General features: G+C 36.7%; 1 protein-coding gene across 1 annotated transcript; it reads right to left on the reverse strand.

Annotated features, from left to right (window-relative positions):
* Nucleotides 1-2,309: 2,309 nt before the first annotated feature.
* LOC147492389 (alpha/beta-Hydrolases superfamily protein) lies at nucleotides 2,310-16,794 on the reverse strand. Its single transcript, XM_086566224.1, has 10 exons — nucleotides 16,013-16,794; nucleotides 10,739-11,896; nucleotides 9,379-10,539; nucleotides 9,119-9,160; nucleotides 7,493-7,569; nucleotides 7,302-7,386; nucleotides 7,116-7,199; nucleotides 6,891-6,992; nucleotides 6,712-6,810; nucleotides 2,310-2,769 (listed from the first exon to the last, which is right to left on the reverse strand). The coding sequence occupies exons 1-10, from the start codon at nucleotides 16,733-16,735 to the stop codon at nucleotides 2,659-2,661; spliced, it is 3,642 nt and encodes a 1,213-aa protein (XP_086422350.1). The 5' UTR covers nucleotides 16,736-16,794; the 3' UTR covers nucleotides 2,310-2,658.
* Nucleotides 16,795-17,258: the final 464 nt, after the last annotated feature.

Raw genomic sequence — 17,258 nt, forward strand, 5'->3', positions numbered from 1 at the left:
AAACACATACCATTTTAAATTATTTCCTTTCCATTCCATTCCATAGTGGACCACCCATTTTATTTCATTTCCTTTCCATGAGTTAAAATTTAACAAACACACCCTCAGTAATTGACTTTTACATATGTAGGGTAGAGTGCAAAGAGTTTGGTGCTCACGTGCTAACATGGATTCCATGGACAAATCAATTGAACACAAATCCATTTTAATAGCGTAGTTAGTTTGAATATGTAGTGTACTTTTTGACTTAGAATATTATACAACACCAGGTCACAAACTAGAAACGTGAAAGCCACTTACCCACTCCCCCATTATCAACTCTATGAAATAATGGATGGAACATTGATATTCTTTTATTTTGTTATATGATTATCACAGATAATTAGACTTTATATAGGATACCAGATTCATCAGTCTTAATTATATATAATTATAAACTTGTGACATAGTTCAATAATAATATACAGTGGTCTTATACTCTTATCTAGAAGACTGACTTTCAACCTAATTTTCTTATTGAAATTGTATTAAACATTTAATATTCGAAATAGGGCATGCTACAATGCAACTCCTTGGAATAAATGCACCATTTAAAAATGCTGAAGTGAAGAGCGGTACACTGGTGCAACGGAGCTACCTACCTCAGAGGCTCAGACAATTAAAAAACGTGTTCCTTATTTGCTTATTATCCTGGAACCTCCACATAAAGCCATTAGGATTATAGACCTATATACTATAAAGTGTATATTTACTATTTGTGACTATTCCAATGGTAGGTGGAGGCAAATGTGTAAAAACCATCCAGCCCTTTCAAAATAATGAAAAATGATTTTCAAACGTCATTCAAAGCAACGTCCGTGTTTTTAATAGTTATAAATCACGGCGACGGACTTAGACCGTCCGAAAACAGAAAAAAATAAAGTCTGTTTTTATTGATGCAGGAAATAGACAAGCTAAAGCTCGGTATAGCTATTGGAGAGAGTTTTTTATATTTAGGGTGTAAAATATCCAGCTCCACGGTTTACACCCTCCATTGGAACAAGATAAGAGATGATGGCCACGAAAGATTCATTTTTGGTATTAACATCTCATGAAAGTTAAACGGCCGAGGTCTAGGGTTGGAATGACTATACAAAGATAGCGCGAACAACAAGATGGTTTGATGTGGGTGTGGCGACACGATCCACAGAGGCAAAAGGGAAGGTATTTGGCAACTCTACATTAGCCAAGGATAATAGGATATCAGGATATGTCTAATTATTTCTTATATCAGGGCATCTCCAATGAGGGTATAAAATTACACCTTCACATAGGCACCACTTAAGTGTCATTAGGATTTGACTATTCCAATTGTAAATTATTGTAGAGTCCATAAATATCCATACTCTATTGTTCTCAATGAAAAAGTGTAAAAAAATTCAATTTTAAGACGTCTTTCTTTAAATTAAAGTGGGATATCATTTCAAGTGACGTCCGAGTTTAAAATTTTGAAATCGTGACTTTAGAAATAGATAGGAACGACACTCCAAGTGATGTCCAAATTTGTTTTTACTCAAGACGTTTGTTCGAGTGTCGCCCGGACTTTTTATTAGCTGATAGCGAGAGGAAGAATTCCCCACCCTCTTTATCAACTAATACTCTATTACCTACGGTATAACACCTCCATTGGAAAGAGTTTTTTGATATTTAGAGTGTAAAATTTCCACTCCATACGGTTTACACCTTCCATGGAGATGCCCTTAGCACTTCTACTACTATTATTGCTATGAGTGAACCCAGGTCCATTGAACCCAAATCAATGAATTTAAAATCAACAACCAAGCAAGCAAATCCTCTGGAGTCTGGATATCTGCCAAGGGGCAGGGAGAGAACCATAAATCTCAAATGCTTCGAATCTGCATTCCACATCACATCTAAGATAGCCTCTGTAGGAAAACCATTTCCCCAAAAACGGGTTAAAAGATACAGAGATTGGTGGGTTAGAAAAACACAGATAAAATCATCACATGCTCAATGAAATCTTCACCTAGACTGTCCTGCAGAAGTTCCAACTTAATTTATACAAAAACAAAACTTACCTGACATATGTGTACAGCAATCAAGGAAGCGGAAACAGCAATCAAGGAAGGCTAACAAATCTCGTAAGGGGTCCTAAAGAAGATACACAGATACACTGCGTTTGTGCACTAAATAAATACAGATTCGTAATTTTTCAGTGCATCCGGCAACTACCTTCAATTGGCTAAAGACTTAAAGAATAACACATTCCTAATTTTCTGCCGATTCTGACAACACAGCAACCGTCCATCTTAGCAATAAGATGGATAATTTCATCCAAAAACTTATACATATACAACTATATCGGATACAACAAAAGTAGGATTTACTTCGATGACCACTTCCAACAAAAATATAATTTACAACAAAGGAGAAAAAAAACCTTTGACATGTATGCCTATAACTCTCTCTAGACATGTTGGTGATTTATGGGTTGAAGACAGGACTAAATCAATGGCACATTTTTTCAATCTATGTACAATGGTCACTCACGCATTATGCATCCTGCACCAAAGTGTACAGTACAGAATCTTCTGGTCTCATTTAATATCCTGCAATTACGACATACTAATCTGATCGACAACAATCTTTCACCTTGGGTTAGTTATAATGGGATCTTAATTTCTTCAAAAAGTCTAATGTCTCTGTATATGATGGATCTGTACGGCTGACAGGCTTGCAAGAATTTATATGATCAGTTGAGTCCAACACCTGTGGAAAAAAATTTAAAAGAAAAAAAAATAAGGCACTCACTCAAATAAATATTACACATAGAATTAAGCTCATATGCCACTCAAATTTGTCCACCATCATTTAAAGAAAGACTTGCGAGGACAAATTGAAAAAGAGAGAATAAGATAAGTCTATTAATCGTGAATGTAAGAGTTGTGTTGGCCTATATCAAAGAGTGGATATTTTTCGAACAACGCATTTGGGATGAATGTTGGGTTAGGATGGCAGTGGCATGGTTTGAAATACATGGCATCTGAAAGGGCAAAGAAAACAGGGGTAAAAGCAAAGTTCCATGTGGCTGAAAGAGATTTCATTGTAATTTCTATCCAAATGCCATACTTATTGATCTGCAAGTCGGTTTTTTGCAACATTTACAGTTTTCGATGGCTATCAGTGATACTTTTCAAATAAGGCTAGTGATGAACAACAAATTCCCCAAAACAGAAGGCCTTCTTCAAGGGTACGCCTGAACACACTGCCCTATCATGGCACAGGTCAGTAGGTCCCCGCTAATCATATAGCCAATTCAAACAGTTTTGGAGGGAAAAGATATTGCCTAGATCAAATGAAAATATGTATGTATGCAGAATGGGAGGATAAAATTTCTCAAACTGCTTAAAGATTGGTGCTTGGTTAGGATCAGAATGACATAGTGTGTAAAGAGTGATTTTCTTGGCACCATAACATTTAGTCTTTATACACCTTTCAAAACCTGATTATACCCTCTTCCTTTTGGGTGTAAGGACTAAAACATGTTACATCCAACGTGCATGTTTTCTCTCACTAGCACCCTGCAACTGCAGAAGAGACTGTCTTCAGCCTACGATCAAAAGAGACTGTCTTCCACATACTAGTCAATTATCTCCCAACCTTTTTCATTCTCTGCCGTGACACCATCACCATCAAACAAAATTAACTCAAATCTACAGATCATCAAATAATGCCTAATACCACACCTATCAAACTCTCCAATTATTGACTCTTGTAATAGAGGAGTTCAAAGAAGAGAGACAAACGAGTTGCAAAAAAAATGACCATTTCCCCCCAAACCGAACTTCAATATTATATGCTTCTTAGCTCTGATGAAGCAAAAAACCAACCCTCTTGCAACTCTCTTACCTCTCAAACCACTTGAATCACCAACTCAATTCAATATCTTCAATCACAACCCTTACTCCAAATACCAGTTTTCGCATTTTGGCTTCTTCAAAGAGCATTGTGTCCTATATAATCTGAAGTCCTCGACATCTTTGTTCTTTAAATACACAAGATTTCTTCATTTTTTATTTTTTATTTTGTTTTTGAAAGTTAGAACCTTATTCCCTACCCCGCCCTTGACTTATCGTTCCCCTGTAGGGGTGACTTCGGATCGGATAAATTGCTTTCGGAAAAATTTCCAAATTTTTTCGGATGGCAATATCTTTTCCAAATCCGATCCAATTATTTTTCAGATGACAATTTTTTTTCCGAATTCGGAAAGTTCGGAAAATTGAAAAAATTGAAAAAATTTCGGAATCCGCAAAATACAGAAGCAAATCGAAAATTTGAATTATATAATCGGATTCTCTTTTAGGATAACCATTTTTTATCCAGTTAATACATTCATTTAGCAATCATTTTGAAATGTATTAATTCAGTAAACAAGTTAGACCTTTTAACACATTCATTCAGCAAGTTTTTTCTTCATGGCATGTTAATGCATTAATTCAATAAATAGGAAGATGGGAGAAATTGCGATATGTACTAGAATGACAATATTGATTTTTTGAAATTGTGCGGGAGACAATGTTCTACTTCTCTAGGGTTTTTATTTGGCTTGTAAACTATCTGTAGTTTTAATTTAGTAACTATATGAAATAGACCACTATATTTTAAAAATTCGGAAATTAATCGGAAATCGGATCGGATTTTGAAAACACATTTAATTCCGATCCAATTATTTTTCGGAAAAATCGGATATTGAAATTTCGGATATCGGAACACAAATATCATGGCCAAATTCGGAAAAATATTGGATCGGAATTCGGAAAAATTGGATTTTCAGAAAAAAGAGGCACCCCTATTCCCCTGTGAAGGTGGAATTGAACCTGAGACCTGAGACTTGGGGCCAACCTCCCTTGACCAGTCGGCCACTGGACACAGGACACCTACATAATGGCTAATGGATTATCTTTAGCCCTTGCAATCAAAAGGGAGTTGGTAAAATTGTTTTTTTTTTTTTTTTTTAAAATAAAAAATAGTGAGGACTAATTTTCAGGTGCTAAAAAGGCCACTTGTGTGTAACAAGAAGACAGAGGGCAAAAGAAGCCAGAAACCAAAGCATGTAGATGATAGCTCAACTTTACATGCGGCAGAGAGATTTTTAACCTATTGTTTTCGAGGTTTTGTTTTGTAGCATTGCAAATTTTATTTGAAAAAATGCACTTGCCAAGCCAAATCTTAGTAAAGAAATAAGTGAAGTTGGTGTCTGATTGCACTCTTAGGGAGGAGATGATTCTCCAGTATCAAACTTATTATAAATCAACCCATAGTGAGGAATTTGAATTTGCCAGCACAAGCTGGTGGCAAATGTTGTTTATCAAAGACAACTGCAATTCAAAATATCACAACTTTGACTTGCAAGTCAATTTCATAAAACTAATATTACGTTAAGTTTCTATTGACAAAACAACATTTTTTGTACTTCAACGTCGGAATATAAGAAAAGTATGGCCTTAGTAAGCCCACCAGAGGCACACACCATCTCCAACATATAAAATGAATAAAAGAAAAGACAGGAGAGTTTGATAGTAAATATGATAAATTATAAGCATTACTGCATTAGTAGCATTTTTTTTTTGGCTCGGTAAAGTTGAAATCTCATTAAAAGTGAAAAGAAAATAAAGTAGGCCGAGAGAGCCAACTATTACAAAGAAACAAAATAAAACTAAAAGCATAACCACAGGAGGCTAAGCCAAGAACTACAAATTATTCTACTTCTAAATACAAAAACCTATCCCACCTCACCACAAAATACTCAATAAGGATACTCCTAAACTTTTAAAAATCTTAGACCACTGAAATAATAAAGCATTAATAGCTGGGCAGTTAAATCGTTGAGTACTTGCCGAGTAATTGGTGAGTACTCCCTACTCGTTACTTAGCCAACCCGAGTAACAATTTAATCCCCGATCACAATCAAGCTAAAAAACTCCCCGAGTACTTGGCCGATTAGTCCCGATTAGCCGATTATTAACCGCTTAGTTGAGCAATTGTGTTCACTATTTCATTGTTAAACATCAAACTCGACATTTCGCCGATTTGATCAACCCTCGATTCTTTAAAGTTCTACACTTTAATCATATTTATTTTAGTTGATTGAGTGTTTTGATTGATTGGGTTCTTAATTGGCTCCATTATATTGGTATTTCAATGTTAAATATATTTAACAAGTATTTCTAAGGAAATATAGAGTTCTAAAAAATCGCCTAATTAATGCCGATTAATCCCCGACCGAGTAGACCTACTCACTACTCGCTCTTCGACCGAGTAGCGATTTAACTGCACAGCTTAATAGATATGATAAGCATTAGTAGCTTTACAAGTAACAAAATTAAAATCAATATTCCGGGTGGAAAGAGAGGGAGGAGGTGGGAGTCAATCAAATAAAAATTTAGTCATTCAACATAAAAAATATAAAGGAATTCAATTAGCTAAAAATATTGGGGCCAAGGGTTAGTGAAGTTCGACTCGGCCTAGATTACTAATGTTGATATCAAAAGTACCACGTGTAAGAAAAGCTTTTAAGCTCTTAACTAATGTTGTACCTGTAAAATCAGTTGATATGAAGTAGATAAACTCATCTAATATTTTCCAAACAAATACTTTTTCTACTAAAAAAATTAATGACTAGTAAACATTAGTGATAAATATAGAACTTACAACAAGTTCACCGAACCCCGGATATGCTGACTCAATTGGTACAATTTCCATTCGGAAGGCCCATCCTCCATAGCCTTCAACCAGTGGAGTCACCTTGGTCTGTGAAACAGTTAACATCAGCTTACATATTTCCAAAAAGAAGGCGCTAAAGTGGATGCAGTGAGTAAATATTGGCTTACCTCACTAAAACTAAGCAACTCTAGTGACCCCTTCTTATGAAGTTGATGAATGAAATCATTAAGTTCTACGAGTCTAGGAGATCCGCTTCTTAGCTCCCCTATCTATACCATGAAATAAAGTATTCATAGCAGAGAGAGACAAAATGAGTATAGCACCATAAATTTATATCAGTCACCAATATCATTTAGTAAGCATAGCCTAGATCATAAATACAAAATACTAACTGTAGGTGTTGGACGGAATACAAGGCCCATTCGCCAAGGCATATCTGCAAGTCTACTGCCAAAATGAGGACAGCTGTAGAACACCTAAAACCACAATTTACCACTCATTATGAGAAAGAAAATAAAGATACAAGCTGAAGATAGCTTTGAAAAGAGAAAACCATTATTTCGGTTAGAGGAACATACAATTCCAACAGTGTTCTTAACAAGTGTAGTAAGATTATCTGTCCAAGCTTGGTGTAGCATCTGCTTAACCACCAAGCCTCCCATGCTTACAAATGGAATACAGATAGAAAGTGAGTTTTGGTACCATAAGACAATGTAGTACAACTTCCACAACAACAAATCAGTACAACTTCTAAAATCCCAACACAAACCTATGAGTCACAAACACTACAGGTCGATTTCCAATTCCTGCAGCGACTAACTTTTTTAGTAGCATCAAGCTGACTTCCTGCATTTTTTTTTATGACAATAAAAGCTTAGTTACAGATCCACATAAGGCTTTGTAAAGTGAGGAACTAACAGAGAGCACAACAGTAAAATTATATTATTGCTAATGAAAAAGAAAGTTGAGCGAGAAAAGAGAGTTCGGCTTAATTCATTTCAGCCTTCTATCATTGTTCTTATATATAAAAATAGTCTGTTTATAATATGGAAAATCTCAAAAAAAATATTAAAAAATAAATAACAAAAAAAAAGGCCGTGGGGGCCACCCTTCGGATGGGTAAAGTGTCTTACCTATCTAATGACTTACAAAGAACTCTAACAACAATTACGTTGCTTTCCAGCACAATACGCAGTAAATACTACACTTCCAAAGTTTTAACATACTTGCAAACAACTAATCAGAAGAAAATGAGCATGGTAGCTCAAAACTGAAAAAGAATATATAATAGCCAATAAGATCTCCATAAACACTAGAAAACTTCCATGCACAACAAACTACCACTACAATACAGAAAGCAGCATGATTGTCCAAATCAGTTTGGCTTGTAACGTCACAAGCAAAAAAAAAAATTATATAAAATTAAAATCAATGCCAGACAGTGAGGGGTAAGGTCCCTAAAAGGTATTTATTATGAAAAAAAGTAGAAAATGAAAAAACAAGCATAACCATCTAATAGATGAAAGGCTACAACAACGCTCCATTTACAATTGATTGGCTATATTGAAGAAAAATAATGTCGATATGTCGATATCTGATATAATCATACGGAAATAATCTTACTTCCACAAAATGGAAATTAATAATAAGAAAATATAACAAACTAGATACATAATAGAATATGAATTAAAGAAAATTTTGAATGATTTCCGTCTTTCACATATATCTTTGTGATCAAATTTTGGACTTTTCAGATCAAATCAACGATCTCAGTTGCTTAGATGATGTTTACTAGTAAAGACACTCGGCTTGTTTCCTGATAGGAGGGAACAAATTGTACAAAGGAATAATTATTACCTCTTTCTAATAAACTTAATCAAATCATTAAATTTGGTTCAAGTAGTACGGTGTATATTATGAATTGAACTAAATTATAAGAATTGTATGAAGAAGGGTTTCAAACTTTCAATGTTTGTCACAACAATGCTGATGTCGTTCGCAGCGCCCACAGATAGACTTTCCAACTTTTGCCAAGTCTCTAATTCTTGCTACATGTCAATGTAAGCATAGCGCTATAGACTCAGAAATTAGTCCCAACCTCTAAACCTCATGTAAACTTATCAATACCAGCAGTTGTATAATTTAAGATGACAATATCGAAAAAGGTACAATACAGCAGAAATGGTAAGTCGGTAAAGTAAATTACATAAGTCCTAAGGCTCTATAACCCAAGTACAAAAATACAAAAAACAAAAACAATCCCTGGCATCCAAGCAACTTTTAAAGAATGTATGATGAGTTCAAGATTCTACTACAGATGCAGCACGTGAAAAGTGTATCCAGGCACACCTTCCAATCAAAGAATAACATTATACAAAAAATCAAAAGAACAAACCTGAAGAGGCAGGCTAGCTCCAGACCACTGAGTGAGATTTGTCTGCATGAATTGTTCAATTAGATTGTACATGTTCATTAGAAGGTCGCAACCTGGAGACGACCTTAGTATATCACAATTACTAGAACTGCTAGGAAGTTAGGCATGAAGGGATTGCAACCTTTTGGGTGCATAACAAAAGGGAAAAGCACTTTCAAAAGGATTTAGAGCTTCTCATTAAAACAGTTGTATGCAAGATGGACCAAATGGAAATCACAAACCTTGTATTTCACTGTAAACAACCGAGCATAAGGAAAGTCGTCTGCAAGCCATTCTCTTGGCCAACATGTACCTTCTTTTCCAGCCTCCTGATCAATCTTTTCAACAAGCCCTGATTTACTGGTTGTTGAAAACTTGTCTTCTGCTACACGCCAAGTCTTAAAAGGCCCTCCTCGCAGACCATGAATAAAAACAATATCCAGTAAAGGATCCCCAGATTGAACGGATTCAGTAGATCCATTCGCGCCAGGATGACCACTATAATTGGAACCTCCAATGTCACTGGATTCATTGTCGTATGAATATGAAGCATTACCAGAATCAGGCTTCTCGCCAGTTTGAGAATTATGTAGAGCAGTTCTTTCAGAACATTTCCAATGTGAAAGCTCAGGGTTTATCAAAAATATCATGTCATCATAACGGGGGCAAATACTCTTTTGGGTATGCATGCTTCCACTAGGTACATTATCTGCTGAAGAATTTCCACTACCTTCCTCAGAGCAGAAAATATTTAACAACGTCGCCCTGGCATAACTCTGAATTTTTAGGTCACTACAGCCAGGGATTTTCCCATTGGCACAGTCATCTAGCCATTTGCACCAGGTTGCATCAGCCTTTATGGACTTCTGTACCTTTCGAAGAAGAGAGAGAATATTAAGCAGACGAAGTGCGTGCCTTCGGATATGAGCTGTAGGAGGAACTCGGACACTGGAAGAGTTATTCACATCTGTACCATGGGTTTTGCTCAGGGTGTTCGAGACTTGCTCCTGTGTTTCAAAAACTCTTGAAGCATCATATGTCTCAGTTGCAGCTAGCTGTTCATAATCATCCCGCAAAAGGAAGCGCCTCAGCAAGCACAGAACCCCAAAATCAGCTATTTTGTTTTGGCATGCAGAATCTTCAGCACAAAGCTCGGTAAGTGCTTTAATACCCTTCAGAGTAGCCAAAGCAGAATCCGCAGCATCGAACTTCGGCAAACTGTCTTTGTTCAAATTTCCGAATGGCCCAGCGAATGGTTCTGACGAAAGAAGATCAGACAGAGGGAAGGCATCATCGGAGGCTGTTCCTCTTCCGAACTGATACCCAGCTAGATTAACAACAGCACCAGCCAACTGACTGGCAACTTGCGTAGCAGAAAGAGCGTTGGACTGATCAATTTGAGTCTGCAAGATCATAACTTATATAAGAAACTTGTTGAAATCTGAAACATCTTTCAGGTTTAGGTAAATAATTAATATGATAAAAGAATAGAGACATGCCCAAAACTACAGCTGATAACTTGATCATATTGCAATATATATACATATATTTCTATATTACTGATTCAAGACAAGAAAAAGGCCAAAATGGAAACTTTCGAACCTTCACTTTGTCATTTTTAAACTGAGTGCTTCCTTTTGATAATTTCTTGCTGGAACGCAGAATCTCAGTGAGCAAAATGGTTAGCCATCCCTGAGATATTGGAATAGCAGATGGCCCATAATCTTCAAGAATGCAAGAGAGTATTTTGGTGGCTGAAGATCTGATACCATCTGAGGAGGACGTCTTCCCACAAACCCAGGGCAGAAGAATACCAGACCATTTTTGACTTTCCTCAAGAGATAAATGCACATCCCCAGTACATAACAATTCCAAGGCCTTCGCCAATGGTTCTTTCACATGCGTATGCTTTCCAGTTTGCTTAGCAATATCTCTCATCAAATGAAGACCCTTTTCCATTACCGTCTTTTGTGCAGCAGGACTTCTCTCAACGGAAACCAGAAAGGCCGACAATGCCATCTGAGCAAGAGGAATATCTTCAGTTCTACTGGCCTGAGAAACAGTTGAAAGGAGACTGGAACTCCAATCAGGTACAGAATCAATCAAAGGCAAATTACGATCCTCTAACAGTAGTCGAGCCATCAAACTACCATGCCATTTAACAGTTCTCTCAGGTGCCACTAATGCAGTCATGACAGCATGCCCATCCTGATCAAGTTCTTGAATATGAGTTCGATTAAGGTCTGATGCCAATGCCCAATTTGCAAGGGCCCATGCGGCAAAAGGTACAGCGACATGTTGACTCTGTAAATCATCCCAGAGGCCTGGAGCAGATATAGAAGTCAACTTCCCCTCCACTTGAGAGCTATCATAAGTTTTCCACAACACTGGAGTTTTAGGGATATCTTTCACTGGTTCTATATAGTTTCCCCTAGCGCATTCTGACGTTACAAGCCCATTGATTCTTGAAATCCCCAACACAGTTGTACCTCCAAGAATCTTTATCCCAATGCCTCGCATTCCTTTCCCACCATCCTCATCATCTTCACTGCCATGCGGCTCATCCAGATGCATGCCGCCTTCTTCAATGACTTCAATGGCTGCTGCAATATCTCTCGTATCTGCATGTGCTGGCAGGGATGGTTTCAACAATGCACTGTCTATACTATCACCGTTTGAAGTGACAATGTCCATGATTGCCGCAACAAGCATGCTCCTACCTTTAAGAGTATCAGAACCATCCAGTGAACTTCTAGGTTTCTGTCCACAGGGCACAGGAGAACAATTCCAAATGAGTAAGGAAATTCAATTATTAGCCATGAAAAAACAAAAGAACCAAAATAAGAGGCCACAAAATATGATGACAAGGCATAGTCAAATTTAAACGAAACAGAAATGCTGGGTAGAACATAAGCAATGATTTCATGGAGTTGCCAATAAAAAGGATTTAGATTTTATTTTATAATCGGTAAGTATAGTTTTATCATTAATATATATGAGACCAAGGATGCAATAGGACGAAATATCTACATTACAGAAGCATATAAGACTATATGTTACATGGATGCACCATATTTTAAAATAATCCGTGTCAGGTACGTCATGTGTCCATGTCGGACACGACACAGACCCATATTGTGTGTGATATATGTCAGTTTTTATATTTCGCCGTGCCGGATATTGACACACGTGTCCGTGTCGATGTAACTTAGATATAAGGAAGTAAAAAAAAACATAAAACATAAAACAAAAAAGCATGTCCAATCATCTCATAATGGACTCCCATCTAACACAAACGCCTAAAATGGTATGACTCGGGTCTCACTATGCGCCTTCGACCAGACAAATAAAAGTGCTTTAATGGCCAACACAACTTTCTCCATAGGCATCGTTACGCCTTCAAAATGTCTCTGATTCCTCTTCAACCAATACCCCACAGATTCGTGAAAGCTAACATGCTCCAAAGTCAACGTCCCTTCTGTGAATGGACTCTCAAGTCCAACAAAAGTATTTTCTTTATCCTTGTTTGAACCACAGAAGAATATATTTTGATGTAATTGTTAAGATTACAACAACACCTCAGATAATAGCAAGAAGATATTCCAAGGACCAAAGCCCAAAACTCAAACAACCCAAGGTACAGAAATGGACAAACAACAGAGACAAAAAAAAAAAAAAACTAATAGCAAACAAATACAGAAAAGCAAAAGATACTAATAGTATTTCACAGTTTGCAACAACCACTCTTACTAATTCGCTAGTAAAGTCTTCAGGTCACAGTATCCGGCTGTAAGAAAATACCTTTTTGCTGAAACTTTTCAAGTGCAAATGCTTAGTAAATGCCCAAAAAGGAAAACTCTAAAACTGTAAAATAAATGGATGTATATAGCAGTTAATAGTATCTGGAGTAATTTGCATATGCCTATATTAATGTGAGTCTTCATCCTCAACAACCCATAGTAAAATTCCGCAGTCTAGTACTGTATTTCTTCTAATGGACCTAATAGTTTGGTCAGTGGGTCCTCGTAAAAAAAAGGATGTGTTCAAAGCTTCATGTAGCTCATATCGTTTTTACTTGTTTTTTATTTTATTTTCATCAATGAAATTGAATTCTTGTTTTTTTTTTGTTTTTTTTATAGTTAGCATTTTCATTACCTAATCCGTTCGACTCCTTTTTCCCCCAGTGAAGGTGGGAATCGAACCCAAGACCTTGGGCTAAACCTCACAAGTTAAAATTGAACTCATTCCAAATTTCCAACCATGTCAAAAATTAGGACAAAGTACAACTCTATTGGCCTATCATAGCAAGGCGCAACTAGACCAAAGCACAAATACAAAATCTTGAGAAGAAACACCCCTACAACTAAAAAACACTTGCCTAATCAAAGAGCACTTCTTTGATCTTGCCCACTATCTTGTATAACTTCCCCCCTTGATGCTCAATGACCCTCGGATTCCTTTCCTTCAATAGTTCCATACTAAAGCTCTAGGAAGGCGTTCAAGTAGCCATCTGGCATTGCCAGTAACCAAGGCTTCTTTAATGTTCAAGGGTGCCATCCAAGGCTTGTGAAAAGATGTGAAGAACAACATTAGAAACAGACTGAAGTGACATAAATCGTGTTTGATCATGTCACCAGTTTTGGTGTCTCCAATGAAGTACCGACTGCCAGGCGCTAGGGTCGAGCCTAGAGCCCCCTAAGTGCATAGCCAACCCTGGCTCGATCGCCTATACATGCTCCCTGGTGCTAATACTACTTTCTCCTTCTGCATTAGTATGTTTTGATATATAACCCAACTACAAAAACACCATTAAGTAAGAAACTAAGCATTTTCAATTGTCTCTGAACCATCAATTTTCAGTCACCAACTATTAACATAAGCATAAGTACAAAACGGTGTATTATATACGGCATTTAACATAAGCATAAGTACAAAACGGTGTATTATACTATTATATACGAGCATTGAAATGATAACAACCAGGGACGGACCTAGGAGTTAGCTAATGGGGCCGCAGCCCACCACCACCACCAAAAAAAAACATTAACATTAAAATTAAAATAGAATGAATAATTATAATATTATCAACAACAAAATTGAGAAGATACTTGTATATCCTGATACGACTACAGTATTCTGCTATGACTGACCAATGGGGAATGACTACTTGACAGGCTAGTTAGCTGTAAGGCGACAGGTTGGTAATGAAAAGCAGAGTAACATCAAGCTAGACACAAAAGTACTGGAGGAACTATGCTATAATGGACCAATGAGCAATGGCTACCTGACAGGCTATAGAAGTAACTACCACCTACAACATTCTTGCTATAGTACTTTAATACTACTCCCTCTCTCTCAGTTTCTAGCTATCAGGAAGACAAAAATAACTAGCAGGGTTCACTTTTAAAGTACACATGAGCCACATCTTCCATCACCACAAATTTTTCCAATTTCCACACTATGTTTTCGGGAAACAATTTCACCACTTAAAACACCAAATATACTCTACAAAAAATTTCAAAATTGGTAACACCATTTGCTCTCCAAAATGAAGTCCCAATTTATAGCACCTTAAAAACGTCCAGTCGCCCAATCACACACCTGACGTCCTTGCCCACACTATTTAATATTGCTTCAGCACAAACTTTGGGAGAAACGACACTATTATGTAACTTATGGACGATCTATCAAGATATGGAGTGGAATTTGACTGGTTTGCAGTATTAATAAAAAAAATTGGTACAAATATACCAAGGTGAAATAAAAACTCGAAATAGATACTAAGGTAGATAATCAACCTAAAGCGCACAGAAAATATATTGCCTTAAAGTAGACAAAACGTCAGTATTCTAGACGTGTGGATACAGATTGAATTGCTACCATCAAGTGAATTCGAGATAGTTAGCAATATTTGTCGAATTTTAAAAGTCGCAGAAATTTAAAACTTTGTACTATGCATCGTACAACCTATAAAGCATGGACTCTGACACGTGACACGGGCATGCGGATACGGCATTTTTCTGAAAACTGCGATATGGATACGTGAAGGACATGGTTTAAAAAAAATATTGCAAATGTATTTGTATAATGGAAACTAACATTCTCCACCAAATTCAATCAAAATACCAACATTTTAACCATCTAATTATAAAACATGTCCAACTCTAACAAATTAAGCAATAAGCAGCAACAATGCAACATACATGTCCAAAGTGCAATCAAAATAGATTTTTATTTTGTTTTAACCAGTGAATAAAACCCTACACGGAATCCTGTTTTGTTTTAATCTTTTTACCGCATAAACAAGGACACAAGTAGTGCCCTGTGCATGTCATGGGCATATCCCCAGCGAATCCCCAAGGTGTCTGAAATTATGAAATATACTCAATAATTCGGATACTCCACTTGACACGTGTCTAAGGCGTATCCGGGCGTATCGGTGTCTAACACGTGTCAGATTCAGATTCTTTGCCTTGGAGAAGTATCTGTACTTCATAGAGTACAGAGCCCCCCCCCAGTGAAGGTATGGAGGCAGCACCCTTGAAACAAAATTTTCTATTGTTAGCTATGGGACAAATGACAGCGGCCTGTCCCTAGACAAACCGGCTCGCCAGGCCTAAAATACCCATGTGGCTCCTAAAGCGATACTCTTCTCTTCACCAGTGCCTAGGCCCGCCTTTCACTGGTTAAGGCGTCTTATAGAACTATTTTTATCTACTCTATTTTCAGCTGCTCTTGATCAAGGATTCAGAACTTCTCTCTTATTTTCCTACATTACACTCCTAATTTCCTAAACATAAATGTAACTACAACCTTCTCTTCCAATTATAAAAACTGTCTATCCACTACAATGTAGAAAAAATAACAACAATGTACCTTTTTCGAAGGCTGATACGAAAAAATGAACCTCAACAAATTGGGGACCGCATGTGGTCTACTAAGAACAGCTTCACAAACATTATGATCACTAATTAAATAAGCAAGTGCTCTAGCCGATTCCGCTTGGGTCCCACAACTAGTAGTAAAATTATTATTCCCTCCTCCTCTCTCTCTTCCCACAGTTTCCAACAACCAATCCACAACAGCACCACCACCTGCAGAAACAATAGCTAACCGTCTACCTTCACTAGCCGCAACAATATCAGCTAATAATGACGCAACTCTTAATTCAAAACCAAGTCTAACTTCTTGATTCGCTGACGTCATTACTGATTTTAATGATTTTAATAAAACGGCTGCTGCGGTTCCCGTTTGTTTCATTTGATGGTATATTTTTTTTACTGATTCTTTTGACCGGTCAACGGAATGTTGGAGATTTTCGATATTTAATATATTCTCATTATTATTATTATTGTTTACAAGTAGTAGAAATGTTGTTGCGGAAAGTAAAGTTGCCGCGGTTAGGAATATGAGGAGTGGTTTTTTTTCATTGTTAAAAGGAGAGATAATGCTTTTGTTTGGGGAATGGAGGATTTGGTTTTGAGCTGGAGGGATGGGTTGGGGATTATTGAGATTGTTTAGGTGTCTTGTGGAATTTTGAGATAATGATGAGGTGGATAAGTTGCGGAGGAGACGAGTTTTTGTGTAGAGACGGAGCATGGTTGTTGTGTCATGAGAATGAGCCTATTTTCTTTTTCTTCTTGCAGGGATGGGGGAAGAAACGATCTGTTTTACTTATTTACCCTTATTGGAGTGCAATTTATATGACTGTAGTACCCTTCCATTTTGATTTAAGTTATGTTAAAGTGTTAAACAAGGCCCAAAATATCGATATCGATGAATATATCGGTGTACCCAAAAACCGATATATATCGGATATATCTATTTTTTTGGTAACCAGTTCAAACTATTTAAAATATCGGAAATATAATATCGGAAATATCGGAAATATATTGAAAATATCGGATTTATATTTTAAAATGGTCAAAAAGTCAACCGATATATATCGATTATATCGAAATATCGATTATATCGGCGATATAAAGTTTCATATCGGAAATTCTGATATATATCGGGAAAAAAAAAGTTTTATATTCGGTGGATATATGTCGGTAATATCGATGTCGGTGTACCAAAATACCGATATATATCGGCGATATATCGGATATATCGGCGATATTTT

This window comes from Coptis chinensis, chromosome 6 (assembly GCF_015680905.1).
Source record: "Coptis chinensis isolate HL-2020 chromosome 6, ASM1568090v1, whole genome shotgun sequence".
Taxonomy (NCBI): Eukaryota; Viridiplantae; Streptophyta; class Magnoliopsida; order Ranunculales; family Ranunculaceae; genus Coptis; species Coptis chinensis.

Coding starts and splice junctions, on each gene's coding strand:
- LOC147492389 (XM_086566224.1), bottom strand. CDS start 16,735: ATGCTCCGTCTCTACACAAAAACTCGTCTCCTCCGCAACTTATCCACC. Junction 7,570..9,118: donor GAGCTAGCCTGCCTCTTCAG/GTTTGTTCTTTT, acceptor AAAAAAATGCAG/GAAGTCAGCTTGATGCTACT. Junction 6,993..7,115: donor TATTCCGTCCAACACCTACA/GTTAGTATTTTG, acceptor TTCATGGTATAG/ATAGGGGAGCTAAGAAGCGG.